Source organism: Halichoeres trimaculatus, unplaced genomic scaffold (assembly GCF_033239565.1).
Source record: "Halichoeres trimaculatus isolate MK-OKI-2021-1 unplaced genomic scaffold, fHalTri1.1 fHalTri1_scaffold_22, whole genome shotgun sequence".
NCBI classification, from domain to species: domain Eukaryota; kingdom Metazoa; phylum Chordata; class Actinopteri; order Labriformes; family Labridae; genus Halichoeres; species Halichoeres trimaculatus.
The window spans coordinates 17,257,339-17,285,099 of NW_027437200.1; the positions used below are offsets into that span (position 1 = coordinate 17,257,339).

The 27,761-nt window shown below is 39.6% G+C and overlaps 2 protein-coding genes across 3 annotated transcripts in view; both read left to right on the top strand.

The window, feature by feature from the left end:
- Positions 1-4,782: 4,782 nt before the first annotated feature.
- On the top strand, positions 4,783-23,427 carry agfg2 (ArfGAP with FG repeats 2). Of its 2 annotated transcripts, XM_074662200.1 has the most exons (14): positions 4,783-5,156; positions 5,891-5,984; positions 7,374-7,489; positions 9,278-9,422; positions 9,795-9,915; positions 10,001-10,105; positions 12,241-12,273; positions 14,962-15,234; positions 17,909-17,981; positions 19,301-19,344; positions 19,559-19,651; positions 19,861-19,980; positions 20,333-20,403; positions 22,536-23,427. In XM_074662200.1, the coding sequence occupies exons 1-14, from the start codon at positions 4,990-4,992 to the stop codon at positions 22,581-22,583; spliced, it is 1,503 nt and encodes a 500-aa protein (XP_074518301.1). In that variant the 5' UTR covers positions 4,783-4,989; the 3' UTR covers positions 22,584-23,427. The 2 variants fall into 2 exon arrangements, with proteins under 2 accessions (XP_074518301.1, XP_074518302.1); XM_074662201.1 differs by lacking the exon at positions 12,241-12,273.
- A 1,636-nt stretch (positions 23,428-25,063) lies between these two features.
- LOC141784174 (insulin receptor substrate 1-B) overlaps positions 25,064-27,761 on the top strand; it is a 67,621-nt gene continuing 64,923 nt past the window's right edge. The window contains exon 1 of the mRNA XM_074661910.1: positions 25,064-25,963. Within this exon, the coding sequence (XP_074518011.1) occupies positions 25,618-25,963 (346 nt within the window). The 5' untranslated portion in view covers positions 25,064-25,617. The remainder of the gene's footprint in view (positions 25,964-27,761) is intronic.

Below are 27,761 nucleotides of genomic sequence, written 5' to 3' on the forward strand. Positions count from 1 at the left end.
CACACATACACTCTCACACAACTCACACACACGATGTCCAACCCCCCTAAAACCTCCCTTCACAGCACTTCCGGGTTCCTGACTCATTGCAAATAGTGGTTTTCAAGCACAAAATTAGAAGCTACACCAAAAAGTCCCCAAATTCTTCACTAAATTAACCCAAGGCAGCCAAAGAAGTTGCATCATTGTATTTTTCATTTTCTTATTTTAATTTTTCTACATATCAACCTCCAACACTGACATTTGTTGTCATTAAAAGTTGAGCAGCCCAGTGTGGATATCTTCCTCCCCTCATTTGGTTTCTTCAGTCGCTGTTTTATTGTCAGTTTCAGTCAGCTGTGAACATGCACAGACACAGGGTGTGTATTCTTGTCCGACAACCTTCGCAGCCTTGCTTTGTTGAGGTGGAACCAAGGCTGTCTGAGAGACACCCTCTATTAATGAACCGATGCTATGGAAGTCCAGGCCTGCAAAATGAGACAGGGGAGAAAATGATTAATAGATCATAGAAACAGGATGACTGTCAAGAGAAGCCAGTCATATGAGATTCTCAAGAACCATATCATATAATAGTCACAGCTATGATTCGATTAAAAAAAAAATTCAATGGGTGATAGGTTTAAAAAATTATGTTTATATGAAAAAATGCAACTTTGCCTCAAAATAATTGTGTAATGCGTTGAATTATAAGATTTGTAAACTTAAATATCTTTCAAACAACAACTTCTAAAGAGAGTGAAGGATAAAGGAGAGTGCCAAAACTGTAGTTCTTCAAGTGTCCACTAGAGGCTATCTGATATAGTGAGATCAGATTCCATGTTAAACCTGTTTACAGCTCTTGTTTTGATATTTGTATACACTATGTAGCCTTATATAACGAATAATCAGACAAAAACAAAAAATGTGTCATTTATTTTAGTCAGACTCACTAGAAAAACTACTCACTGCAGCTGGGGCAGGAGGTGAGGGTGGGGCCCCTTTAGGGGGGTTCTGTGCAGGGCTGACATTGCAAACTCTCCTCATTGTCACTGCTCTAGTAATTCAAAGTTGGTCAGCTGGGGCCCCCTTTTGGCTCTCTTCATTTACATGAATTGTGTCATCCAACATGAACCTTCATCTACTTGAATCTTGTTGACTTCACTCACTTATTTTCATTTGGTATAAACACACAACCTAAGAGTTATACACCGTTTCACATAGTTAGGGGTGTGGCTGTAGTAGTATGTATGTCTCTAGACCAGTGTGATGAACTGTAGCTGAATGCCCGGAGGATTAAACCCTCGTCAGCTCCACTTCTTTGCCCTTTGACCATCATAGAGACTATATGAAGCTCTGTTGTTGACTTTCTAAAGTGGCTTGAACTCACGATGTTAGAGTCCTCAATCTGAAAATCTAACAGGAAGCAACTTCACTGGTAAACATTTTCTCATGATTATTCATAGTTTGGATCAGGGGTGGCCAACCTGTGGCTCGCGAGCCGCATGTGGCTCTTTGCCTTTCGATGCGTGGCTCTTTGATCCATTCATAGAAAAATATATATAGTTATGAGTAGTGGTGTGCTAATCAATCTAAACTATATATATATATATATATATATATATATATATATATATATATATATATATATATATAGATGCCAACGTTGGGACCAGTTGGGATTGATACTTAAGTTTCAGTTTCTCTTCTCTAGTATGAATTGAAACACACAAACGCAGTAAATCTCACTTTGAAAATTGGAAATGTATTGATTTTTATTTTATGTCATTTCGTTTATGTGTGAGAGGAAGTGTTTTTGTAAGACCACGTGTGTGATGTGGCTCTCTGTAGTACCACGGTCATTTTTGTGGCTCTTGGTCTCTGACTGGTTGGCCACCCCTGGGTTAGATACAGTAGGGTACACCTTTGGGCCTGAAAACATTATTATTAGTGATATTTTTGTTTCTAACGAAATTCAGGCTCATTAAATCAAAATCCTTAAATACAAATTGTAAACAAGAAGTTATCAAACCTAAAAAACTATGACACATTTTATCAATACACTGAACTAATAAATAGAAAACTCTTAGAATTACAATTATATAATCAAAAAGTATAACATGAGTTTTAGACTTTGTAAAATTGGAGGTAAAATATTAAAAAAAAAAAACAAGGAATAAAATTTACCAGGGTTTTTTTTTTTTTTTGTGACACGAATGGGCTTCCGTACCTCACAGCTCTGACAGCATGACTTAAGTAGTGGGTAACATTAACTAAGTGATGTGTGCTGTGTGATCCTCCCACAGACAGCAGTCAGACACTGTAAAGCCTGTGGTTGACTGCTGTGCCTGGTATAATTACAGCAGCTCAACGGGCTTGTTTGTGTGTTGTAATGCACAAACATAACTGAATCTCCTTCGATCCACTCATCCGTCACCTGATGTGCGCCGCCCCCCCTGGTGACCACAAACACTCACTGCAGCCAGACTGGCTCATCTGAAAACAATGTGTTTTATTTTCCTCTGCTTTAGACTCCTTCCTCCTCCTCCTCTTCCTCCTCCTCCTGTGTGAATCTGTCAGAGGATCAACGCGGCGTGATGCCTTCACTTACCACCTCACCGAGCATGCTATTTCAGGCTGTGTGCCAGTGAGTGAAAAATCTCGCATATCTCTCCACGGACGTCACGAAGAGGGCGTAGTTGGTGGGTCTGTTGCGTTGCTAAGTTGCCTCATCAAAATAAATAGTGTTGAGATTTTTATTTTTATTTTTTTTTTTTTTTTGAAGACTGGGAGAAACCTGTTTTTAATATATTCACAGAAGTCCCGTGGGAAAATTTGAGGAAGCTCACAAACGTGTTCGAAAAAAATAAATAAATAAAGACTTGAACTTCCTAAAATAAAATGCATTTCAAAAACAACAAAATAATCCCATGTAAACTTTTTAAATGTATTGTATCATCACAGAAAAATATTCTGTCTCATTTGCGGAGAGCGTTGGAGCGTCAGGAGCACAGGGGGCGTGTGCGTAAACGGTGAGGAAACAGAGCACAGCACAGACACAAGCTCAAGACAGACAGTTTCCTTAAAAAGTGAGAAAACGGCTGTTGGACTATGTAAAACTTGGCGGCTCGACAGGTTCTTATTTGTCTCTGACAGGAGATTCCCTACGCATCTGGCCAAAGCGTCAAGGCAGACGTAAACACAGGTGCTGAAGGTTTTACAAAATAAAAGCCTGGCTACTACAACACTTGGTGGATCTGATTGAGAAAAGAAAGAAACACTGTAGTTTTACAAATTTAGGCCTGTTAAAAATGTGACTAGCTTTGTGCAGACACCCAGATAAGTGATTGTGACTAGAAGATACAATCCTACACTGAGTCAAAATGATCATCCGTAAACAGAAGACTACAAGATGATCAGTCTTTACAGGGTGAAATTCAATATCTGTTTCATTACAGGTATAAAATGATTACTAATATTCAAGCTATGTCAGACTTGGGGATTAAAGGGTTACAGCATTGACCATTAAACGCATTGTCCTTTCATTTCTTGCCAAGGCCCTTTACTCCACATCCATGACCTCGTTTCTAGTAACTTCTAGCCTGCCAGATGTTACAAAAAAGAAGGGCTTAGTCATCTTTAAGGTTTAATACAAAAAAAGCTTCATGGAACAAACCAGAACAATGTCATATTCTCATTGTGTTTTGTAGTTTTGTAACACATATCAAATAAAAATGAGTATTTGCCACACAGACAAACTGGGTTCCTTCTGTAGTTGACTGATTCTTAATCTGGTTTCTGTGTTAGCATATATGCTAATCTGATCAAAAACATTACTATACTGAGAATAAGACAAAGTATACGGTTAAAAAAATAAATCCACTAAGGTCTTTTTTTGAAGGTTTAGACTGGAAAACATTAACTTTTTAAGCAACAACAGATCAAAAAAAATATGGAAGCCCTAAGCAGACATTCAACCATTCATGTATATATATATATATATATATATATATATATATATATATATATATATATATATATATATATATATATATTAACCAGTGATAATATGTTGAAATTAAACTGTTTAAACAATAAAAAAAACTTTTAAAAAAAGTAGGCTTGATGTATCATGGGGAATGGTGGCATTTAAGTGAAAAATCCCTTGGTATTTTTTTTTTATTATAATTTTTTTAAGATCACCAAAAATACATCCCATCATCATGAGAAAAAAAGAAAACATGGTTATCTTGAGTTTTTAAATTTGACAGTTTTAAAACCAGTTTGTTTATCAGTAAATTAGGAGTACACTTACATGCCAACTTGGGACCTCCATACAAGATCTTAGTTTATGGTTTATACTGTATAAATTCAAATTCAACAGTTCAAATTAAAATTCTAACAGTTCAAATTCAAATTCAAATTCTAATGTGAAAAAAAACAACAACAAAAAAACAACTTGAACTTCCTTAAATAAAATGCATTTCAAAAACAACAAAATAATCCCATGTAAACTTTTTAAGTGTATAACTCTAAACATATTTCAAATGAAACTTTTGATGAGTAGTTTTGTTGAATTAGAGGAAAAGACTCAGGGTCAAAGTGCTCTAAAAAGGCTGAATCACAGAATACAAACAGAGATACAGGAAAATACCTTGACCCACTAAAAACTGATTCGGTAACAAGTGTTTTTTTGGAGCAAGTTTTTAAAGAAACAGACCCTACTACGTCAAAACAGGCGCTCTCTGAAGCGCCACCTGTTATTCGCTTTTACTCTGAAGGAAATCCGTGCTACTTCCGGTGTTTGTGCAGCTCTGTATGCGGCTTAACGCGCCTCTCTTGCACTGGGAGGGTGAAGCCGCATAAAAGCGTTCCCATAATGCGGGCGTGAAGCGCTCCATGTAGAGGGGACCCAGGAGGAGGACCGCGGAGGGTTTACACCGGCTCCACACCGAGCCTGACAGCCAGGCCCCGGGGCAGAGAAGCGGAGGGATTAAACGGAGGAGAGAAAACATGTCGAACCGAAAGCACCGGGACAACCAGGAGATCTGCGCCCGCAAGGTCCGCGAGCTGGCCCAGTCTGGAGTAAACAAACACTGCTTCGAGTGCAACCAGCCCGGGGTGACTTACACCGACATCACGGTGGGCAGCTTCGTCTGCACGTCGTGCTCCGGAATGCTGTGAGTGAACCCCCCCTCCTGCCGCGCCCCCTGGGTTTATTTACTGCACATTTTTAGCATCAGTGTGTGAGGACAAACACATAATAGAGCCGTGGAGTTAAAGTACCAGGCCTGATATTGCACCATGCACCACCCAGAGTCAGATTTACAAGGCTTTTCTTGATTTTTTTCCAGCGTTTTCCAGCGTGCCGAAATTAATTCACGCAGTGTCCACCTCTCTTTCTCTCCCGTGCATTTCTTCAACAGCCTCAAACCGCTATAGTTGGTCATTTTCCAGCTCTGATTTACGGTTCATTTCGTCATGGTGCAGGTTTGACACTACCCCTCTCTCTCAGTCTCTCTCCAGGCTCCTCTCCAATGTGGGCGAGTGTATTCTGTGTGTGTGTGTGTGAGTGAGTGTATGTGTGTGTGTGTGCTGTCACATTTTAATCTGCATGTAGTCCCAGCACTTCTCAGGGAGATGGTTTCAGCACTTTGCACACCTACATCAAGGTGTCCCACTTTGTGTCTCCCCCCCAGCATGGACTAAATAGGAGGTTCTGGTTTCTGGAAACATGTTGCTCTGTATTTCACACCGGTTCTGTCCTGTTATTCACAGTCACGTGACAGACGTTTTCCTCTCCCACCTGCTCTGTCCCTGTAGTCCTGTCTCAGAGGCGAGGACTCACTGCACGCCTCTTAATTTTTCTACCTGCAAATCCCTTCTCTCTCTCCATCTCTCCTCTGTGTCCCAGGAGAGGCCTCAACCCTCCTCATAGAGTCAAGTCCATCTCCATGACAACCTTCTCCCAACAGGAAGTGGAATTCCTTCAAAATCACGGCAATGAGGTGAGTGACACCTAACAACCACAAAACCACCGTCTCAATGCTTCATCCTGGGGTTATCTTCACTTTTAGATTCACGCTGAGGGCTTGGTTCAACATTCTCATCCTGTGGTCGACGTGGACGTCTCGCGCTCATTCCTGGCAATGACACAAAATATGAAACGTCCCTCATGGCTCAGCTAGCCTTTGTGGTCTGGCGCTTTTTTTTTTCAGACCAGCTCACACAGAGCCAAGAAACAAAAGGACCGGCCATGTCTGTCCCACCCTAACCACCATCTACTTCCTCTGAATGTGTGTGTTTATACTCACATTTCCCAAACTGTTATAAACAAGGGCAGGGAGAAATTTCTGCGAGGACCAAACATACATGAACATACCAAAAGAATGTGATGCTAAATTTTGTGCTGTCAACAAAGATTCTCAGTGATAATAAAAAATATTTTACCATAATATAGCAGACTATCAAAGAGGGGATGCATACAAATGGAATGGTAACATTAGCTTTCACTGACTGCCTAGCTAAAGGGGGAAAACTGGGAGGTGGCTGCATGCTAATGCTAGCTGTTGTCTGAAAGCAGCAAATGGTAAATCTTAAATTTAACTACATTTTCTTTTTAGTAGGTGATCAATAAAGTGTTTGATTAAGATCATCAGATACGTTAAATCAACTTAAACAACATTATATCAGCAACTTTAGCGTAGCTGTACATTATTGCACTGAGCTAAGCTAACACAAATCGTAACTCCAACTTTATCCTGGTAGTATATACATATTTAGTCTTTTATTTTTTTTTAAAAAATAATCAAAACCAGACTTCTAACAATTGAAGTTAATGTAAATGTCACCTCTTATAGTTTTGTGAGGCTGTGGGGACAATAACGATGTAGAAGTGACTTCCTGTAACAACCGTTTTGCCAGCTGCTGGTGCAGACAGCTCCCTCTGTGAAGCTTATATTACACAGAAAAGAGTGGCATGTTACAGGCCATCAAGATAAGTGCAGTGTGTTTTCATCCAGTGTCTGTGTAGAACAAGATGTGCTTCAGTATATGAGAGAGGTAGCCAATAATATGACTAAGGGGGAGGTATATAATCGTACAGTTTCCTCTCTCCACCATCCTCTGGAGATTGATCCATAGAGCCGTGAATCATAGGCGGTAATATCTGCCGCACTCTGACTTGTAAACCGGATGTGAGTCACTGATGGGAAAATCTGTTTGTGAGAGATTCTCTGACACAAAATGTCAAACCAAAGAGAGCTGTTGTTTGATTGAAGGGGTTTGAAACTCTGCTTTTTTAAAAGGGAACATCCAACTCTGTCTGTGTGTTCCTTCAAATTGTCTGTGTGTGTGTGTATATGTGTGTGTGTGTGTGTGTGTATGTGTGTGTGTAGGTCGGGAGGAGGACTTGGCTGTGCGTGTTTGACCCAAAGACAGACGGTTGCTCCAACATGAAGGACTCTCAGAAGTTTAAAGAGTTCCTTCAGGATAAATATGAGAAGAAAAAGTGGTAAGAATTCAGGTTTTGTCTGTATGCTAATGTCACTAAGCAGCGCTAACGAATGCTACGAGTTAGACAGAACTTCAGTTGTAAGATGATTTAACTACAGTTATTGTTGATTTGATTAATTTTATTTCAATCAGAGAAATTTTTCAACAGTTTAAAAATACTAATCACAAGTTTGTAGATCCAAATGTTGCACAAGTTGCCTGTTTTTGTTTCATTTTATAAAACTGTCCCCATTGCTTTGAGTTTTTTTTAAAGCTCTGGTAAGGAACGCTTACTTTGTGTTGCTCTTGGCACTTTCTGCTGACAAAACTTTGTCTCTTCACTGAAAGATAACATTTCCTGATATTCTAAAACAAAGTGATGTTTTTTGAAGAGTCAAATGGATCACTCACTGTTTCTGCAGTGTTTTCATAAAACTCTCATCTGACAGTTACCTGGATGCAAGGATAGAGAGCACTGAAAATAACTGTAATATGTAGGTGAAAGTCATCATTGTTAAATGAGTTGCTAAAATGTCCTACTGGAGAGTATGAACAGCTGCAAATGTTTAATTTCATGGTTAGCTATGCTAGCTGTGTTGCATACAAATGGAATGACATGCCTACCAGTCTTAGCCTGACCCCGTTAGAAGTCCTAATATGAAACAGTAGTTACAAAACCAGGTTGTACACAACGCAGAATATTATCCTAATCAGTTGCATGTTAACTCTGTCTTTATAGGGATGATAGCATGCTAATATTAGCATTTGGCTCACATTGATGTTCAGTTTCAACACACAGTGATGCTGTACTAGCACAATGATAGCACTATGATGGCTTCACCACTAGCAAAAGCTGTGCTATAGGAAAGGAGATGTTAGCCTGCTTGCTAAATTTGAATGACTGTTTACCCTAAAAGTATAACTTTGAAATGACTTTTACAAAGTTTCTCAATGCTTGACTAATAATTGACCAAAAAGCGAAGTGATCTCCCATTTTCATTCTTTGATAATGCTAATGCTAATGCAAATGAAAATATGCTAACTTTAGCATGCCACCTAGCGTTGTGTTGCACTTATGTTGTATGTTGTAAAAATGCACAATAATGATATTTATGCCACTTCTTGATAATAGAGTTAAACCATTAGTGTTAGCTCCACTGTGTTAAACCTTGGTAGCAATTTTTAGCTTCCTAGCTAAATGTAGCTAACTGAACTTTACATGTGCTGAGGGCCTTATAACTTGATTTTAAGTCATTTTGGTGGATGAAGAGGATAAACTTATCATGGATTAAAATGAAATGAAAGTCTGTTAGCTTTTGATGTTAGCTAACAGCATCAGTTTGTTCTGAGACAACTGAAAACAGCTGACACATCCTGTCTTTTTTTGTACTGTGACTGCAGGAAGTTGTTTAGAAGATTAATCAATTGATTTAGCAAGTTTACAGATCAATTTTCTGCTGATTTGTCAATGATTAACCCTCTGATTGTTTAGTTTCTGAACTCATTGGAGCATGATGTTGAAACATTGGGTTTAAACAACATCTGATGACGTTTGTTCTGAAATTAGACATTCGCTGGTTTTAAATGGAGACACCCACTCAGAAAAATGAACTCAGGATAATGGCTGCTTTCATGCCGGTAATAAAAGAGGAGTCATTATTTGGGGTTTAGTCTCAGGATCCCAGAAAGGTTCTTTGTCATGAAGTTTGGAGGAGGAATACTGATTAGATATCAAGCTTTAATTGGGCTTCTTATGAAGCCAGTTAGTCACTCATTTCAAGTCGGTTAAATAACCCCTCTCTTTCAGGCACTTTTCCAAAAGCAAGAACCGGAGGGACGTTGAGGGTCCTTGGAGCCCGGGGGTCCAGGCTGTACCCCCTTCACATGGTCCCTTAGGAAACCAGGTCCCGCCTCATAATATGCCCCCCAACGCCAGGTCTGCGAGGCCACTGGTGAGACGTTTTCTGTATCCTGGATGTGCATGAGAGCGTAGTGAAGATAACAGAGGAGTGAAAGTGAGAGTGAGGATTCATGAGAGAAAGTGTTTGGGTGTGGCAGAAAAACAGGAAGTTAAAACAGACGAGCCGTTCCTAAAAAAGAATCAGAGAGTATAAGGTGGAGAGATGACCTGAATTGGCTGCTGCACAGAGACAGAGACGGATGAGTCGGACAGCGAGCGGGGCAGGTAGCCTCGACATCAAAGCTTCGGCTTATGAATTATTGAGAAACCATGAAAGAGGCTCACTTCTTCTGCCTTTGTGTGTCTCTGTGCCTCCACCTCCCATCTGCTTCCTCTCTCCTCCTCTCCGCCTCCTCTTCTTAAGTCTCAGTCCCAGATGCCATCGTGGGATCGCGCTCCTGCAATTTCACCTGCGGACATGCGGACGGATGTGTTCACAGCTCGGCCGTCACGCTCCCAAAGCTTCAGAGACCCTCCGCTGAAAGGTCAGAGGCTGATCTCTGTCAGAGGAGATGGTATTTTTGCACTGATGTGATCGATGTCACTTTCATTGTGCTTCTTTGTCTGTAGATCCCACCCTGTGCGGGATAGAAAGACAGCGGCCAGGCTCTCTGTCATCAGGCTTGGGAGGTCAAGGCCACGCCCCCTCCTTTCCTGCTCTCCCAAGGCCTTCAGGTTCTCCTCTCTCATGTTATTCCTTCTTGACAATGACTTTTGAATATATTTGAGCCACTTTTCAGAACAGGACAACTTAAATTGTCTTTCATCACACAATCACACTCCAACCATTTTAACTTTTCATTGAATACCTGGAACTATTTGTTCAGGAAACGGGAAAAGTACAGGAGAATACACTTGTTTAGGGGCCAACTGATAATTTTATAAGTGTCTTATTTTAAGTAAAGTCTAATTAGGCTTAATATGAGCCACATTTACCTGGCAAGTCCAGGAGAAAAACGTATTTCAAGGGATTAAAAAAAAGAAATGAAGCCGGAATTTTTTCAAAGGGTTAGAAAGACCAATCTGCCAATGTGGGAAAAATTTACTTGCACAGTTGTTACGATAAGAATAATGTTCCTCCTTTTTTAGAGCAATTAAAGCATAATTTCTTTTTGTTTTGATAAAAAATAAGACATTTTTTAGGACTTGTCATGTGAATAGGGACTCACATTAAGTCTAATAAGTCAATTTTCACTAGATATAAGGCTGTTAGCTTTTGTCTGTGCCTTTAAAAGCTCTAATTTTTAATAAACATTTTCCTAAAGGAGTTTTTAATATTCCACAATCTTACCTTTGACAGAATTTTTGGAAAAGTAACTTCATTTTGTTTTTGTTTTTATTGTGTATCGGTTTGAAATATTGGTTATTGTATGAATATTGGCCCCAAAACTACACATATTGGCTGTTTTCCAAACCGGCTGCTATATACTACATGTGAGTGTAGTATGTAGTAAGCACTACTACATACTACGTACTTCTTGAAGTATGTATTATGACTTTACTGTTGGGTCCGTTTTGTAGTATACTACTCTGGTTTCCAGTCTCGGAAGGCGGAGCTACAGATGATATTGGTTTTTCTTTGCCTTTAGTAAATAAATATATACAACAACCTATGGGCAGATCTCGGCATTTAGTTATTTTGTTAATACATCATAGCAAAATCATTATTCTTGATTTCTTATCTTACACCAAAAGTTATATTGTTGACTGAAGATAAATCTGGATTTTTATTTTTACAGCTAATGGAGGTTAAAAAAAGGGTAATATGTGGTTAATATGGACTTTAATGAAGTAAACACCTCTTTTATAACTATAAGTGACAAGATTTATAGGTGTTTCTTTCTCATCACTTTACTTCTATTTCACGTCTCACGGACCGCCTAGCGTTAGTGTTGTTGTATTGTAGTTGTAATGCTGACTCATTCCAGTAGATGGCAGTAATTCACCAAAACCTGCCACCACACTGACCAACAGCATTAGCGCCGTGCGTTGTGGGAACCAGTCTGCAGAAATTTTCCTGGATCAGTAGGACTTCCAGGGATTTTTGGCATACTGCAGATTTTGCAAGTTTTCTGATACTACCTGCTGCAGACTGTATTTCAGCCAAAATAGTAGGCACTGCTAGTGTAGTAGGCGGTTTGGAAAACGGCCATTGTCGGCATTTGCCGAAACAATAAAAAAAGGGTGTCTCCATTTTTGACAAATTTGACATTTGTGTCAGTATTTTGTCTTTGTTTTGTAAGTTAGGAAATGAAAAAGATTGTTTTTTTTACACTTCCAGAAAAAAAATAGATAAGTTGTTGTTTTTTTAACTGACAGCAATGTTTTACCACATGTCAAAATGAATATCAGTGATCAGCTGTATGGACTGATAATATCAGCCTTATAGTATATCAGTCAGGGACTCATAGTTTAGTTAATCCCTTTTCATACTGTGGGTCCACAAAAGCCTCATAATGCAGCTCCACTCTCCCTGTGTTTTCATTTCACATTACAGCATTACAGACACAGTGTTTCAGAGTTTTACAGAATATTTGTGCAGATGATATTTGTCACTTTCTGCTCATCACTGAAGCCCCAAAGTGTCACTTTGAGGAGAGAAAAATGTAACATTTCTGTCATTCATCATTTTCTCTCTGAAGTGTTTCTGTCGACTTTAATCGTGTTGGATTTTAAACGGCTCCACATCTTCACCCAGGCACGCTGGATTTCTCTTTGAATGGTGTTTCTCTTCCCGTCTCTCCACTTAATACGCCCCTTTCTTCTCCTTTTCTGTCTCTGTCTTATCTCACTGTCCCTCTCCCCTGTAGCCAGTAGCTCTTTCAAAAACCACTTCACTTTGGGTAAGACATGGCACCAACTGATGCTTTTGAGTGTGTGCTGAATGGCTGGGATCAATAAGCGCTTCCATGCTGTGTCATTCGTAATAAGACGGCCAATCTGTGAGCCCCCCTGGCGCTAACTGTGCCTCATGTGCATATGAATTTAGTCTATGCTAAGCTATATACTCAAAAAGCTTCACATTTTGCGTCACATGCTGATGTTTGGGTGGATGTTTTCCTCATCGCTCAGGTATTCCCTCGTCAGAGCCCAGATTTAAAACCTGTGAGGGTCAAGGAGACACACTCACTGTTCCCTGAGAGGAAGAACAAGTAATGCTATTTTTAGCGTAGCTGCTGCCCCTGTCAGCAAAGGGCCGCTGATATTTCTCACCACGTTGGTGTTGGAGCACTCAGAAAGTATGTGGGCTGCAGCTGTAATCCCATGAAACACATTAACATCCCGAACAAGCACCCTAGGAAGTTTGAGTATGTTAGCGAAGATAAGCGCTATCTCTGGCCCTGGAGAAGTGAATTATCATATCTCAGAAGTATGGGGCTCTGCTGTGGCATGCTGTGTAGCCGGTGAAATGAAGTCTGGTCTGTGTCTCTGACTCCTCAGATGATGGGAATTAAATTATATATATAAAAACAAAACATTGAGATCATTATGCTAACACTTTGGCTAATGCTAGCATGCTATATGGCTAATGTTTGTAAAAAGCTTGCTACCCGCACTGGTTCTTTCCTTTGTGAAATTGTTTTTTGTTGTTGTTGTTTTGTTTTGTTGCTTTGAAAACTTTCCCAACTTGCTGCATTTTATATTTTGTTGGCGCTAAAGTGTTGATGCTATGCTATAGCTTGCTAGTCAAGCTAGCTCTACCTTTGCAAACCTCATAGCATGGACATGTCAAAGCATGGTTCAAATTACTTTAATTTAGGGGTTGTTTGTGTAGCTTGAAGCTTTTGCCTCTCTACTTATTACATCTGTATCATTTTTCTTTTTGATGTATAGCAATTTATGCTAGCTAAGCTAAGATACAGTAGGTCTGGATGCAATATTATGGCGCACTTTTCTCCTAAAAAGTTTTTTAGGTTCTACAGTTTCATTCAGCAGATGCTTTTGTCCAAAGTGACGTACAACACAAGCAAGAACTTAGACAGAAGGATTTGTCATATTTTAGTGAAAAATGTCTTTTTAGACCTAATATGAGCCACATCCACTTGACCAGTCCAGAAAAGTGTCTTATTTCAAGTTATTTAAGGAAAAAATGAGGTCTGAGTTGCTTGAAATTAGTAAAACAAAAAATGTTAGTGGGGTAAGAGAATACTAGAATAATGTCTTAATACAAGTAAATTTCTCTTACCTCACTGGGAGATTTTTGTTGCTCATTTCAAGCAATACAAGCCTTATTTTTATCTTTAAATAACTTGAAATATGACACTTTCTGGACTGGTCAAGTGAATGTGGCTCATATTTAGTCTAAAGAGACATTTTTACGGAAAATAAGACAAAAACACTTCGTAAGATTTCGTTTTTTTGCTGTGTAAGAGCTGGGTCTGAGACCTTCGGACTACTTCTACCCCTGAGGACAAAGAGGAGAAGGCTCAGATTAAGTGCCTAAGTGTTCCCTGAACAGTTAAGTCTTCAAATATGTCTTACAAGTAGAAAGGGACTCTGTGGATCGTATAGAGTCAGGTAATTGATTCCACCATTCGGGCACAACAGAGGAGAAGAGTCTGGCTAGTGATTTGGAGCCGCGCTGGGCTGGGAGCACCAGGCGTCTAGATTCAAAATACAGTAAATGTTTTGAGTAAGATACTTTTCTTTTGTCTTCTAACCATCATTTGAGTAGTTGTTCCATAGTTTTTAATTAATCCCATTATACTCATCTGCATATGTCGTCACGATGCAGTTGTATTTAAGCTGTGGATGTTTTCAGTTGATAAAAAGCTCAGGAAGACTTGGCCCAGTGCGGTGTTTTTCAGCTGCTGTTTCCAAAGTCATAAATTAACCAACCAACAGGAAGGAGAAGTTTTTAACCCCTCAGAAAAAAAAGTCAATTTCGACATCATAACCCGTCACACCTCCTGTGTTAATGAAGCTTGTGACACAGTGAAAACTTGAGCGTACCTCTCAGAGAGACAGTCGAGATTGTTTCCTCCTGGTGAGGTCCACAGGTCATGCTCGGCCTCTGGAAACAGCAGCTGAGAAAATAATATCACTTCAGCCTCTTTAATCTTTTAGTCCCCCTGCTCTCTGGATTACGGCCCATGATCTTCTTCAGTTGATTGAGTCGATAAAGATTATGTGAGATGATCAGGAGCTCCAGAGCACGTACTAAATGATCCGTGTCTGGGTAAATTACTTTTTCATCCATTACAAGTTCTTTTGAGGTTTGCAGTCAGAAAAAATACCTGAAGGTACTTTTAGTTTAAGTGGCTTTTGAAGTTCAGTGACTTTCTGGAGCTTTTGATGATTTAATGATCCTCCTCATCACATCTGAACACGTACTATATTAAATCTTGTGGTGTGTGGAGGACTTCTTAGGAATCCTCGCTAGGTTTTATATTTGCTTGGTAAATTAGTTAGCTTGTCTTGGGTACACATCCAGAAATACCTCAAATTAGTAAATTTAGGTTTAAAAGCTTCATTTAATCATCACAACACTTGTCCAGTGTTAAAAGCTTTCTCTGTTTTTTTGCACACAGGTCGGACAGTATCAGCCTCAGGGGCCACGGGGCCCTTCAGAGCTTTCCCCAAGTCTCTCAGTGTTGACTTTGGAGGTCTAAGTCACCCTCAGACGCAGCCTCTGCCTCAGTCTCTGTCCCAGCAGCAGACGCAGACTCAGACACAGACACAGCAGCACCAGCCTGGGAGTGTCGGCCAGATGACGACACAGGTCAGCAGCTCCAACTCCCAGGACAGATACGCTGCCGTGTCACAGCTGGACATCGCCTTCTCGGACCCACCAGCAGTCACAGGTGGGGAATATTTCAGGTTGTGGATGCTGGAATGTATGGCAAAATGTAACCATTGGCTGTATACAGAGTGGACAGTGTGTCTCCGCCTTTTACCATTGTCCGGTTTTGAAGCCAGTAGACTGCACAGTAGAGACTGTGAGGGATTCTGGGAGAATCTGAATGGAGCCGGGTGACAAAATTGATATATATTTTTTTCTTCCAAGAGTCTAATCACTGTCTGACTCTACCTCCCGACATATTTTACAATCCCCCCAAAAAATACACAAGAACAGCAGCTGTCAATCATCGTTAAACCTTACGTAAAACCTCTTTTTTAACCTCTTATAACTAATTAAAATGAAAGCTTTTAGAAAAAAAGAGGACTTGAATACAAGACAGCCAAGAAACATTTTTACGAGGTGTGTTAATATTTTAAAGTTTAACCACAGCCCATCTGGAATGACTGGAGAGCTGGATTTTTTGACCTATACTGCAGTCAGCCACCAGGGGGAGCAGTTTTTGTGGCTACCTTACTTCGAGCTGAGCAAGATAACGCCGATTTTTTTTTACAGTCTATGGTTGTAACATTTAAATCCTAGACTGGAGATGTGATGCAGATATCTGTAATTCAGTTTCGCCCGGACAAAAATAACATGTCAGATACCTGAATTACATTTTTCCTATCCACACAGTTGTCATTTCAGATATCTACAACGTCATTTTGACTAGGCAAAATATGTCACTTTTCGCCATTTATGTTAATTGGGTTTCTCATTTAAGATATGTACTACGTCATTTCGGATATCCAAAATGTGAATTATGGATATCTGCAAATAATTCGCAGATATCTGTTATTCACTTTAAAGATATTCAAGAAAAATTAGAATTACTTTTATTTAAAATTAAAGTTATCTGTAATTATAATTCTTTCTAGTCAAAATGTTTAAGGGGTATCTTGAATTGAAGTGTAGTGTTTAAATGTCAAAACGGCTTGCCATAGGAATGTGCATTCTTAGACCCGGGAACATGAATACTATTATCCAAATGCCAGTTTTCCAATTTCTCATCCAGTAGCCTGTATTACTATTTGACGAAAAACAAATTCTTATTTTTAGATTCAACTCAAGATATGTTAAATTACACTGAAATCATCATAAGGTATTTGAAGGAAATGAATGGTTCATCTCAATCGGAGGATTTCAGCAGAAAATCACTTTTTATTCAGATTTTTATTGCATTTTTAAAAATTCCATGGTTTTATTTTTTCAACAGTCTTTGGGTCTTTATAAACAATGTGTGCACTTCTTACCAGTATCTTGATTTAAATGTATCCCCAGTGCTTTAGTGATGCGGTTGCCCCTGACAACCGTCTATTTGGCTGCACCTGGATGCTTGGCTCAGGGGTTCCCAAACTTTCCCAAGATGTTTTTTTTTCTTTTTCAATTTAACCACTATATTTCTTATATCTTTACAATAATGGATAGATTACACACTTTTAAAAAAAGATTTTGACTTACCCCACTGCCATGGGTGATGGCTCAAACTCCATGTATCTTGGTGTTTTAATTAACATGAATCACACATCGCTTTTGATCTGTAAACTGAGCTGTCTGACAGTTTTTTAAGTGAAGTGTGCCGTTTAAAAGCCTAGTCGTCTTGTTTTTGTGGCAGCAGGAAACAGGAAGACGTTGTGAAAGCTTAACTCTGGTAAACTGTAAAAGACTAAAATAGCATGCAATTTTAAAAAACATTGATGAGACAACATACTGTGAAAAGTGAAAACTTTTGACATGTTTTTAGCTTTTTACATGTAACACAAGTCAGCATCCAGAATCTAAGGTTGCCATTTTTTCAGAAAAGTGTCAAATATTTGCCTCTGATAGCTTCATAAATGTTTGTATGTTATCATTATTTTAACAACGTATAAAAAAGGGTCAGACGAAGAGTTCATGATGAAGTAACTGTTAGAGTTGTCTTTAACTGAGCATGTTTTAGCTTTATTTAAGTCTCTGAAAGCTGAAAGTGTACCTTACAAATATGAATATATATATACTACAGTATGACATTGATAGGCTTGTGCTTGTAAAAAAAAGTGCTTTCACGTTGAACGACCTGACCACCTCCTCCACAACATGTTTATAGATAGATACGGTGAGAGTTTAAGTTTCTGTGTGATGCAGTTTGTTCACGGCCAGCTCAACAAGGTTGCATAACATCCTTACTTACTCCAAATACCAAGGCTTTTAGCGGCTGAATTATGCTCATTGTGTTTGCTCCAGAACATGCTCACTCCCATTCAAAGGGCCTTGTTGATAAAAAAAAAAAAAAAAATCAGCTGTACTTGTTTAACAGCCGAGACGCTGGTTTTAACACTCAGGACTCATGTGAGAAGCCCTCGAGCTCTCAACAAGAAGCTTTGTTGTTCTTCATCGCAGCCTGCCACAGTAATGAGGTTATTGATTTTCTGCCTGCCCAGCTCGCTTTGATTCATATCAAGACTAACACATATTTTATTCAGCGGGATTTGTTCTGCTTTTGTCCTCTGATGATTTAAATGCTTGAAGATCAACCGAGCTCTTTGTGGGATTTTTTTTACACACATGTCAGGCTCGTAGGAGCAGCATTTGATCTCTTTATGAGCTCTCATTAAAGCCCCTCGGTTATGTTTGTGTCTGTGTGAAATGTGTGTTCACAGCTCCCCCTGCTGGCCCTCCACAGTACAGCACGCTCTTTGGGAACAGACTCTCCTCCAGCTCTACACCTGCCAGGTACATGAGAAATTCTGCTTTGGTTTAAAAGGATTTTTTAGATTTCTTCCTTTTTCCCATGTATCAAATTTTCATTTTCCATCAAAAACTCAGATTTTGTTGCAAAATTTTTTTACTTTCCCTCAAAATGTTACTTCTGGGGATTTCTTTTTTTTGTAACTTTATTTATAAAACAAAACCCATGTTTAACCTCTGTTGTCGTTAGTTTCTGAATCCAGATTTTGAGTGAGATTTGTTCAATTATTTTTTAAACTAAGCTGTTTTTATACCAAATTTATGATTGTTAAAATTCAGTATTTGCATTATTTTCTTTAACATCAGATTTGTCATTTTCTCTCTTTCACTCAGCTTTTATGTTATACATTTTTAAGGTCTCCTTTTAAAAATTTAGCTTTTTTGCATGACTTTTGCATTTATTCTTAAAATGTTGCATATATTTTACATGACATTGATAACTTTTTGGATTCAGCTTTTTTAAGATTTTTTTTTGTTTTACAAGATTTCCTCAATATATAAAGCCAGCTTATTGAACAATTGTTTATTTATTTGTTTAATATTTTTTATTTTTTCTAACCGCTGTTAATTGCACAATACCTGTTTTTGCTTATAGACTGTTGGAAAAAAAATGGAAAAAATGTTTTTGGATTCACCTTTGATCCCCATAACTTTTCTGGATTTATTATTTATTAAGACTTATTAACTACTTTTAAATTCCCCTTTTAGCCTCAGTTTTAGATTCTTTTTTAAATTTAATTGATTTTTATTTTTTAATGTGTTAATGTATTAAATTTATATATTTTAAATTTTTTGGCAGTGGTTTTAAAATTTACTTTAATTTACTAGGCTTTGATTGATTATTATATCTTTGTTTTAAATTTATTTTTAAATTTCAGTGTGTAGTAACTAGCTGCATTTAGTTTTTTTTTCCCTTTGGTGGAACAGAAGATACAGCATTCTTAAATAACTTTTAATTTGTGTGTAACCAACTGAATTAAGCATCATTTTGTTTTTATTGACCTACTTTTAATCTTAGATCTATGAAGAAGCTGATCCACCTCTAAAGTAAAAAGTGGTTGTTGTGTGTTAAAGAATTTGTTTTAATTAAAAAAAATCATAATAAAAAGCAGGGTCATATTTATCATACATTATGGAGGCTTCATGTCCCTGAAGGCCACCGTACTTTCACTGTTGCACAATGTTACTCATGACTTTAAGATGTCAATTCTGAAATCAAACTTTTGTTTTAATTTCCTGTGTCTGGATAACTCTGAAAGCCATATTCAGGTGGATCTTCTGTTCTTCTTCTGCTCTTTTCACAGTTCCCCTGGTGTGGATTCGGTCTCCAGCTCTCAAACCTTTGCGAGTAAGTACAGAGCACGGCCTGCATTGATCCTCCTGCTAAGCTGCTCGGTGTTTACCTGCAGCTCCGTCCCTTTAAAGCTATCTGACTCCTCTTAATTAGGATGCATGTGAGCGGCTCAGAGCCGTGTGTGTTTGAGCAGACAGGAATGTACCACCACTCACTGAGAATTATACCCCCCCTCCCCTTTCTGTCTTTCTCTTCTTGTGTGTCTCAGATTTCCCCAACCCATTCAGCTCCAGCTCCAGCTCGGCCTCCCAGCAGCCCCCTGCCCTCTCCCCCAGTAACCCCTTCAGCAACGCTTCAGGAGGTGAGACTCACGCTCAGGGGCTCAAAGATCCAGTATAAAAACTGAGAAACACTCACAACCAGACCAGAAGACACATCCTGACTCTACACTTGACCGGTCTTAGACCTAGTTATGTCCCCTCTAGGCTTCTGTATGAAAAATAGAAACCTGTTCCTCTTTTTTAAGCTGGGTTAATGCCACTCTGTGTGGGTGTGTTTTTCTCTCTCCAGGTGACTCCAGTGCGTTTGTCACATCGCCCACCTCTGTGTTCCCTCCGTCCGCCCCCTTCCCAGCTCCAGCCTCCCAGAATGCATTTCCTCACGAGTCAGCCAGCAACCAAGAAGCCAACGGTAACATTTCTGATAGATAGATAGATAGATAGATAGATAGATAGATAGATAGATAGATAGATAGATAGATAGATAGATAGATAGATAGATAGATAGATATGTGATCAGGCTGCAGATCAAACGCTGAAGTGCTGAAAGGCATCAGCACGTCTCAGATCATTCATTATTTCAGCAGTGACCACTCGACGCTGCACAGGAATACAAATCCACACACTCAGCAACCGCTGCCACCGCCGTAACTCATCGCTTCATCTGCTGCTGGTTCCACTTTCTGTCCTCACAGCTCTGAACATGTTTCTTTTTAATCTCTTTTTTATCCACGGTTACACTGTCTTGTGTTTTTGTTTTTCAGGTTTTGCCTCCTTCCCTGCGCCTGACTCTCAGCCCAAAGTACCCCGGCCAATGTCGGTGAACCCGTTTACGGTGTGTTCAATGCCCTGTACATCATATATTCTCTGCTTTTTCTTTCTCCTATTTTGTAATTAAGTGTGAGAAAGTTTTTGCTAATCATAAATTACCTTGAATGTAACACAGATACATCTACAAAAGCAAACAAAACCATCAGAAAGAAGTTTTTTTTGTTGAGTATTTTCACATGAAACCACTGGTGCAGGGTCGGGGTTTGAAATGCCCTTCGTTTACATTTTTAGCCTTAAAGAAAAATTCACAATAAGTTATATATCAGGCAGTTTAGGGACATCTGGATGTAATTTTTTCTTTATAAAAATTTGAACCGTGCAGGGAAAAATCAGCAAAGACAAAAATCACCACTTTGTCCAAAGGAGGCGCCAGAATCAACACAAACTGAAAATTCCTCACTGTAGCTTTAAGTTGGTTTTTTTTTTCTTTTAGCTAAAATAAAGATGCAGACATGATAAAGGGTGTGTTATTAGTTGATGTACAAACAGAAAGCAAAAAAACAAGTATTACACACATTAGGCAGGCCAGTGAAAAATATATGCAGTAAGGGCCTGTCTCCACTGACAGCATCCACTTTGCCCTAGAAGCATCCAAGACTTTGTTTACAGAGTGCTTCTCATGTGAACTTACTGATGTAAGGTCATGCTGGCCATTTAACCCTGAAGTCCACTTTGTTTGTAACCTTAGTGCTGTGTTCTTGCACGGCACACTGCAACGAGGATATGACGTCTAATCGGGTCGACCGCTCCTCTTGACATTGTTTTTAACAGTGACAAGGGTGTTAGAGGGCTGTAGGTCCAAAAAAAAATACAATATTTTAAAAAAGCAAGAATAAACAAAGGAAATAAAAGCATGAATCTTTTCTGCCCCTTTTGCTAATCACCGTGAAGTCTATTTTAACATTCTCTTGATGCTTACTGTTTAATGTTTTGCTGAACTATTTTACAAAGAAAAAGGAAGGAAATCACATTTTATCATTACACTGCAAAAACTGAAATCTTCTCAAGTGTTCTTCTCTTGTTTTTTGTAAAAAAAAATTCATTTAGACTTTATATGAGCTACATTGACCTGACCAGCCCAGAAAAATGTGCTTATCAAGATTAGAATAATGTCTGAATAAAAGCACATGTCTCTTACTCCACAGGCAGATTTGTTTACTTGTTAGAGGCAGTTTAGACCTCATTTTTGTCTTTCAATAACATGAAATAAGACATTTTTCTGGACCATAGACTGTAAAAAAATGGATGTCATCTTCCTTGGCTTGAAGTGAGGTCGCCTGGTGACTGGCTGCAATATAGGTAAAAAAAAATCAAGCTTTTAAGTCATTCCAGATGGGCTGTGGTCAAACTTTAAAAAATGAATACACTTCGTAGAAATGTTTCTTAAGTCTGATTGTTGTGGTGATTTGAAGATATTATCGAGCTGCTTTGAATTCAAGTCCTCTATTTTTTTTTTTAAGTTTTGTTTTCTTATGAGGTTAAAACGAGGTTTTATGTCATGTTTAACCATTATTGACAGCTGCTGTTCTTGTGTATTTTTTTCGGGGATTGTAAAATATGTCAGTAGGTAGAGTCAAGAAGAGATTAGACTAAAAAAAAAAGCTCCACTCAGATTCTCCCAGAATCCCCTCACAGTCTCTACTGCGCAGACTCTGGCTGCACGACTGCTTCAATGGCGGCGCCTGTGACGGGGGAATTTTGGCTTCTAAACTGTACAATGGTAAATGGTGGAGCCACGCTGTCCACTCTATATACAGTCTGGTCAGGTGAATGTGTCTCATATTAATCAAGAGACATTTTTTACTGAAAAAAAGACAAAAACACTTGATAAGATTTCATTTTTTTGCAGTGTAGCATCAGCTCTGAAACCCTTGCACACTGGGAGAAATGAGTGGAGCTCCCAAAACGCTGATCTGCACTGGTTAGAATGGGGAACAGGAGCTGCCAGCTCAAAAAATGCTGCAAGTGGAGACAGGCCCTTTCAGAAACATGCCAATGCTCCAGTATTTCTGCTAGTCATGAATCTGGACACGCATATTCACTTACAGTATTTACAGAGAGCTGCCAGCTGCTGGCCTTTCCCCTTTAGGATGTTTCCTCTGCTCGTTTCTCACTCTGCCTCTCTGGTCTTTACAGGGGAATGTTTACCCCAGCCGAGGGACGTCGAGAAACCCTTTCATCTGATCCCCCTCCTCCTCTTACTGCCCATCCATCTCTGGGAAACCGAGGGAGGAGTGAACTTGAGGAGTCTCTGCCATTTCAATGCCTTCAAAGTCACCCCCTCCCTCCTCCTCCTCCTTCTCTCCTCCTCCTCTCCTCTCTCTGCCCTTCTCCGTCTGTGTTTACGTGTTTGTAGAGGAAAAAAAATTGTGTGAATGTAATTATGAAGTTCATGTATGTACGTACGTGTGAGCGTGTTCCCCCTGCTGTGTCAAAAAAAAGGTGTTTGTGTGCCAGTAGACGCCACCTCAGGGCTCTGTGGGAGTCACGAGTGAAAAGACGCCTCTATGGTTTTTGCAGAAACACACGTTGCTGCTGCTGCTACTACTTTGCTTTCATCTCCTGCTTAAAAAGTGCATAAAAACAGTCACCGGTAATTCATCCAGATATCGTCCAAAGGAAAAAAAAGAGACTTTTACTTCTCACCAAGGGTTTCAACAGATGGTCTGAACAGCCTTAAACGCCTCCTGATGCATGGGATAGACAGAGAGATCATGTTTGGTTTTGTCAACATTTTTTTGTTTCTTCTTCGTGGGAGAGTTTATGTATTCCACTCCAAGGCTGCATGCGCTTCGAGGGCTAAAAGGAGATGCTACTGAATGTAAAAGCAATTTCAGAATTACTCAAAATGTGTATAAAACCATCATCGCTTCACGTACCGGACCAAAATCTTACCTGTTTATTTTATTTTTGAAAGGGGGGAGGATTTGTTTGACGCAGAGGCAAAGTTTGTTTCTTTTGTTTTGCCAAAACACAAAAAGAGAAGAGATTCATGTAACAGCGTCTTTGTTAACAACAAGTATTCATGTTCATAAAATCAGTTTGTTGCTTCTTACGACTCGTGGTGTTTAAATTATTTTCCATTAATGTGTCATAATGTGAAATTTGTTTTTTTTTGTTTTTTTAATTTTGCACTGATTTATTTTACCAGCAGGGGGCGCGTGAGACCCACTATTCCCTCCGCGTGCATGAGGTTACTCACGGATGCGTATTACATAACAACATAGATACTGCATAAGGATACAGTACAAATATAGAAACCTTTTATGGCTTTCAGAAGGACTATTTTTAGACCGTTTTGAAAGATTTATCGCGATTTGAAATCCAGAGCAAATCCAGACTGAATTATTTATACAGAAAATACGTTTTGTTTGTATTTTTCTGTTTGATTTACCACAGCTATGCTCTATTTAAATAAGAATTCAACGCTCAGCCCCTCTAATACAAATCTTTACACCTTAAATAGCAGAAATTAGCCCCATTTATTCAATTACAGCAGCTTAATCTGCCGTTTGTGCTGCATTCAGAGGTCCATAATCACACTAAATTCCCACAGGATCAAATGAGTTGACCATGAACTTGTATTTTAAATATTTTTTATGTAACCTTCTACTGTGTAAATGCTTCTGTTGCTGCTTTAGCAGCGAAAATATTCACATATGAAAACAGGACTGAGGGGGATTTTCACAATAAATAGAACACGATGGACTCGTGCGAGAGCCAACACTGAAATCTTACTCCACACACACTGGAAGGGCTGATGCCTTCACGGACTGTCGGATATATGAATTATTATGATGTAGACTTAATGAAAATGCAATTACTAAATGTTTACATTTTTCGGCTTTAGCAGGGAAAACTGCTATGAAAAGGGCTTTTATATTTCATAATAGTAAATTGATTAAATAGCATCTTTAAAATCATTAGTTTGCAAAGTGGTTAACAGCAGAAGTCCTAGAACAATATGAAATAAAATAAGACAGCAGTTGAACAGTGCAATACAAACCTTAAGGCAAATACAAAAACAAACACAATGGCAGAACAAGAGAACCCAGACAGCACAAAATCTAATCAACATAGACTAAGACCCTGGGGACCACAGGAAAGGACAAGAAAGTACTAGAAAAAAAAAAACCATAATAGGAATACAAGGTCTTTATAAGCAAGCTAGTAAAAATCTATTAAAAGAAGTAAATATGAAATGGATTTAAATGTAAAGCAATTTATTATACATATATTAAAATGTATTAACATTTTTATTGTTTTTTTTTTTTTTTTTTTTTTTTTTTTTTTTTTTTTGAATAACAACTGAGTACTCTAATAGTATATATGCTTGTTGTATGTTTGAAAGATGAGAAATTAGCATAAGTTATTTTTTATTTATTGGAGCAGGCGTCATCATATCTTTTTTGTTATCAAGGAATTTTAGAATTATAATCAAGTTACAAATTTGTGTTATCCGGTCTTTTCCCGTTTTAAGTAGCTAATAACCGCTTAATACCTTCATTGTGAAATACTGTAATTCTATATTTGCATAATTTGGCAATGAAGGTAGCATAAAAGCAAAACAAAACAAAAAAAATTCTGCTTAGTTGAATTTGACACTCTGATTTCCGTGCTCGGACTGGTGTCCGTGAACGCGCACAGCTCCACAGCACGGCGCTGAGTGACAGTCCTGCTCCTCCACGGTAGCTGCTCTGCTCCTCTCCACACTACAGCAGCAAGGACCAGAGCCGAGCCGTACGGGACGGGTCTGTGGGGGCCGGACTGACTCACGAAGGCAGCCAGCGTGCAGCAGGACGGGCTCTGTCCTCTGTGATGTGCAGTAAATGGGATTAAAGCGCTCAGACACCAGCAGCACGAGTAGTAGTAGTTGTAGTGAGGAGTAGGGGGAGCTGCACCGCATGTGCTCGCTTGTGTGCGGCTGGGAAACTTGCGCTGGGCCGTTTGAAAGAGAGGAAAACAACCGAAAAGAGGAGGAAAACTGATCAGAGCTGCAGCTGGGAACTGTTTTTGGTGTAACCTCCGTGACTCGCGGTAGAAGCAACCCGAACCGCCCCTGCCTCCCCTCTCACATGCCTGCGTTGATGTGGGAGAGAGGGAGGGGAACGGAGTCCGGGCATGTTTGAATTACCTCTCTAAACTTGCACAAATATCACAGAAGACACAGTTTAAGCTGCGTTTGTTTTAGTGGGGTGTAGATAAGACACTGGGTGTCATGGAGGGTCAAGCTGAGCCGCAGAGCTGCGAGGACGTGCGGAAGAGCGGATACCTCCGCAAGCAGAAGTCCATGCACCGGCGGTACTTCGTGCTCCGCGCCGCCTCGGAGCGCGGCCCGGCCCGTCTGGAGTACTACGAGAGCGAGAAGAAATTCCGCGGCAAGGCCCCCGTCCCGAAGAAAGCCGTGGCTCTGGAGACCTGCTTCAACATCAACAAGCGGGCTGACTCCAAGAACAAGCACATGATCGTGCTCTACACCCGGGCCGAGAGTTTCGCCATCGCCGCGGAGAACGAGGCGGACCAGGACGAGTGGTTCCAGGCCATGGTGGAGCTGCAGTGCAAAAGTAAGCAGGAGTGTTTTAAAAAACATACACACACACACAGATACACACACTCACACGTGCACGCTCTCATGCATGCATGCACACACTCAATACTGTATGAGGCTCCTGCACGGGAGCAGAAACGTGGCAGGAGAAGCGCACTGCAGATCTGGACATGTTTCATGCAGGGTTGTTTTAAAAAACGAGTTTGTGTCTGTGTGGATGCACTTTATCTGCTTTGTTTGAGAAAATCAGAGTGTAAAGGTGCATGGTGGTGAATGTGACGCTTAAAACAGGTTAAAGTTGTTTACAAACGACCCCTGACGGGCCTCTGTGTGTAAACATGCGCCTTGAAGCTGCCCCTTTGGAGCTTATCCTCCCCACCAGCCCTTATCATATTGGTGTCAGCTCAAGATATTTGCTCCCAGTTCTCCTCCAGACTTTGCTAAGTTTCTCTCTTCTGGGGCCTCAGCTGTGTGCGAGCTATTTCCAAACCAGTCAACTGCTCAAACACACCCTGTCCTCATGTTTACTCTGCCTGCTTTCCTGCTGACACTGCAATATTACATCAGACATTGATCCCAGAAGGAGAGGAAAGGTCCCCAAAGTAGCCCCAAACCTGACTGCTTCACTGCTCAAACATCCATGTGCATTTGATTGGCAATGAGTAAGCAGCTCAGCTTTTCACTCTGCTTCCAAAAACTCCCACCCCTCCAAAATAAAATCACCAATTTTCTCAGATGGTGTCTATCAGACGCTGGGTAAACACAGCTGTCAGAGTCCTGAGCAAAGCGACTCTGAATCACCTGTTGACCCCTCCTTTCCCACACAGTGGGGGACCAGCCTGGCCATAAGGGACATGTGATGCAATCTTTACTCTCAAAGAAGCTGTAAGGGTCAAGGTGCTTCTCCCACATGACCCACTGATTATGAAATATACTAGTATATTCTCATACGTTCATGTTATACGGAGAGCCATTTTTTTCATGGTGCTGACAGATTGGACTGATTGAAAACTGCATCAAGGGGGAACTAGCAGAGTTTGGGAGTTGGTGCCAAGATTTTTGGCTCCCTCCTGTTGCTGTATCACAACATGGTTCGTGTGTTTGAATGTATTTAGTGAGTTTCTTTGTGAAAGTGACTTGACAGATGTTAAAGTGAGCCAACAGAAATTACTATACTGTGTTTTAAAACCAAAAAGTTTTTTCAAAGTTTGAATAATGTGCAGATTGAGAAAATAAAAGACACTTTGAATGTTTTAAAATGCTAACATTTCATTCCTTGGAGTACAAGAAGAATCATAACCTAGAGGCAAGTAGAGCACTTTGCATCAACTTAAGCTATGCTAACTGCCCCCTTAAAAAGCTAACTCTATGTTGTAATTATTTCCATTTAATTTGCTTTCACTAAAATTAAAGGAAAACAGCAGTAATACTTTAGATTGAAGGACAGTGGAACTTGTGTTTTGCTAGCTTGAAAAATTGCTACATTTTGCTGGCAAGGCAAAATGTACTCAGTTGTTATTCAATAATTCTCCACTCTTCAGCAGTGCTTGAAAGTGTCAACAGAGGAAGCTAACGCTAGTAATAGCTTGGCTAACTCCCCTTTTAAAAAACAGACTACCTTGTAACAAGTTTAAGTATTGTTGGTTCAAGCTAGGCTAATTACTTTTGAAAGAGTAAGACAAATTCCTTGTTTAATATCAAACCGCTTACATGGCTTACCTTTTGCTAGCTAAAACAAATGTTACATTCTGCTGGCAACACTCTGTTAGTGTTAGCTAATGTTTCACAGTAAATAACCTGAAGGTTTAATTTTC

Coding starts and splice junctions, on each gene's coding strand:
- agfg2 (XM_074662200.1), top strand. CDS start 4,990: ATGTCGAACCGAAAGCACCGGGACAACCAGGAGATCTGCGCCCGCAAG. Junction 7,490..9,277: donor AAATATGAGAAGAAAAAGTG/GTAAGAATTCAG, acceptor CCTCTCTTTCAG/GCACTTTTCCAAAAGCAAGA. Junction 12,274..14,961: donor CAAAAACCACTTCACTTTGG/GTAAGACATGGC, acceptor TTTTGCACACAG/GTCGGACAGTATCAGCCTCA.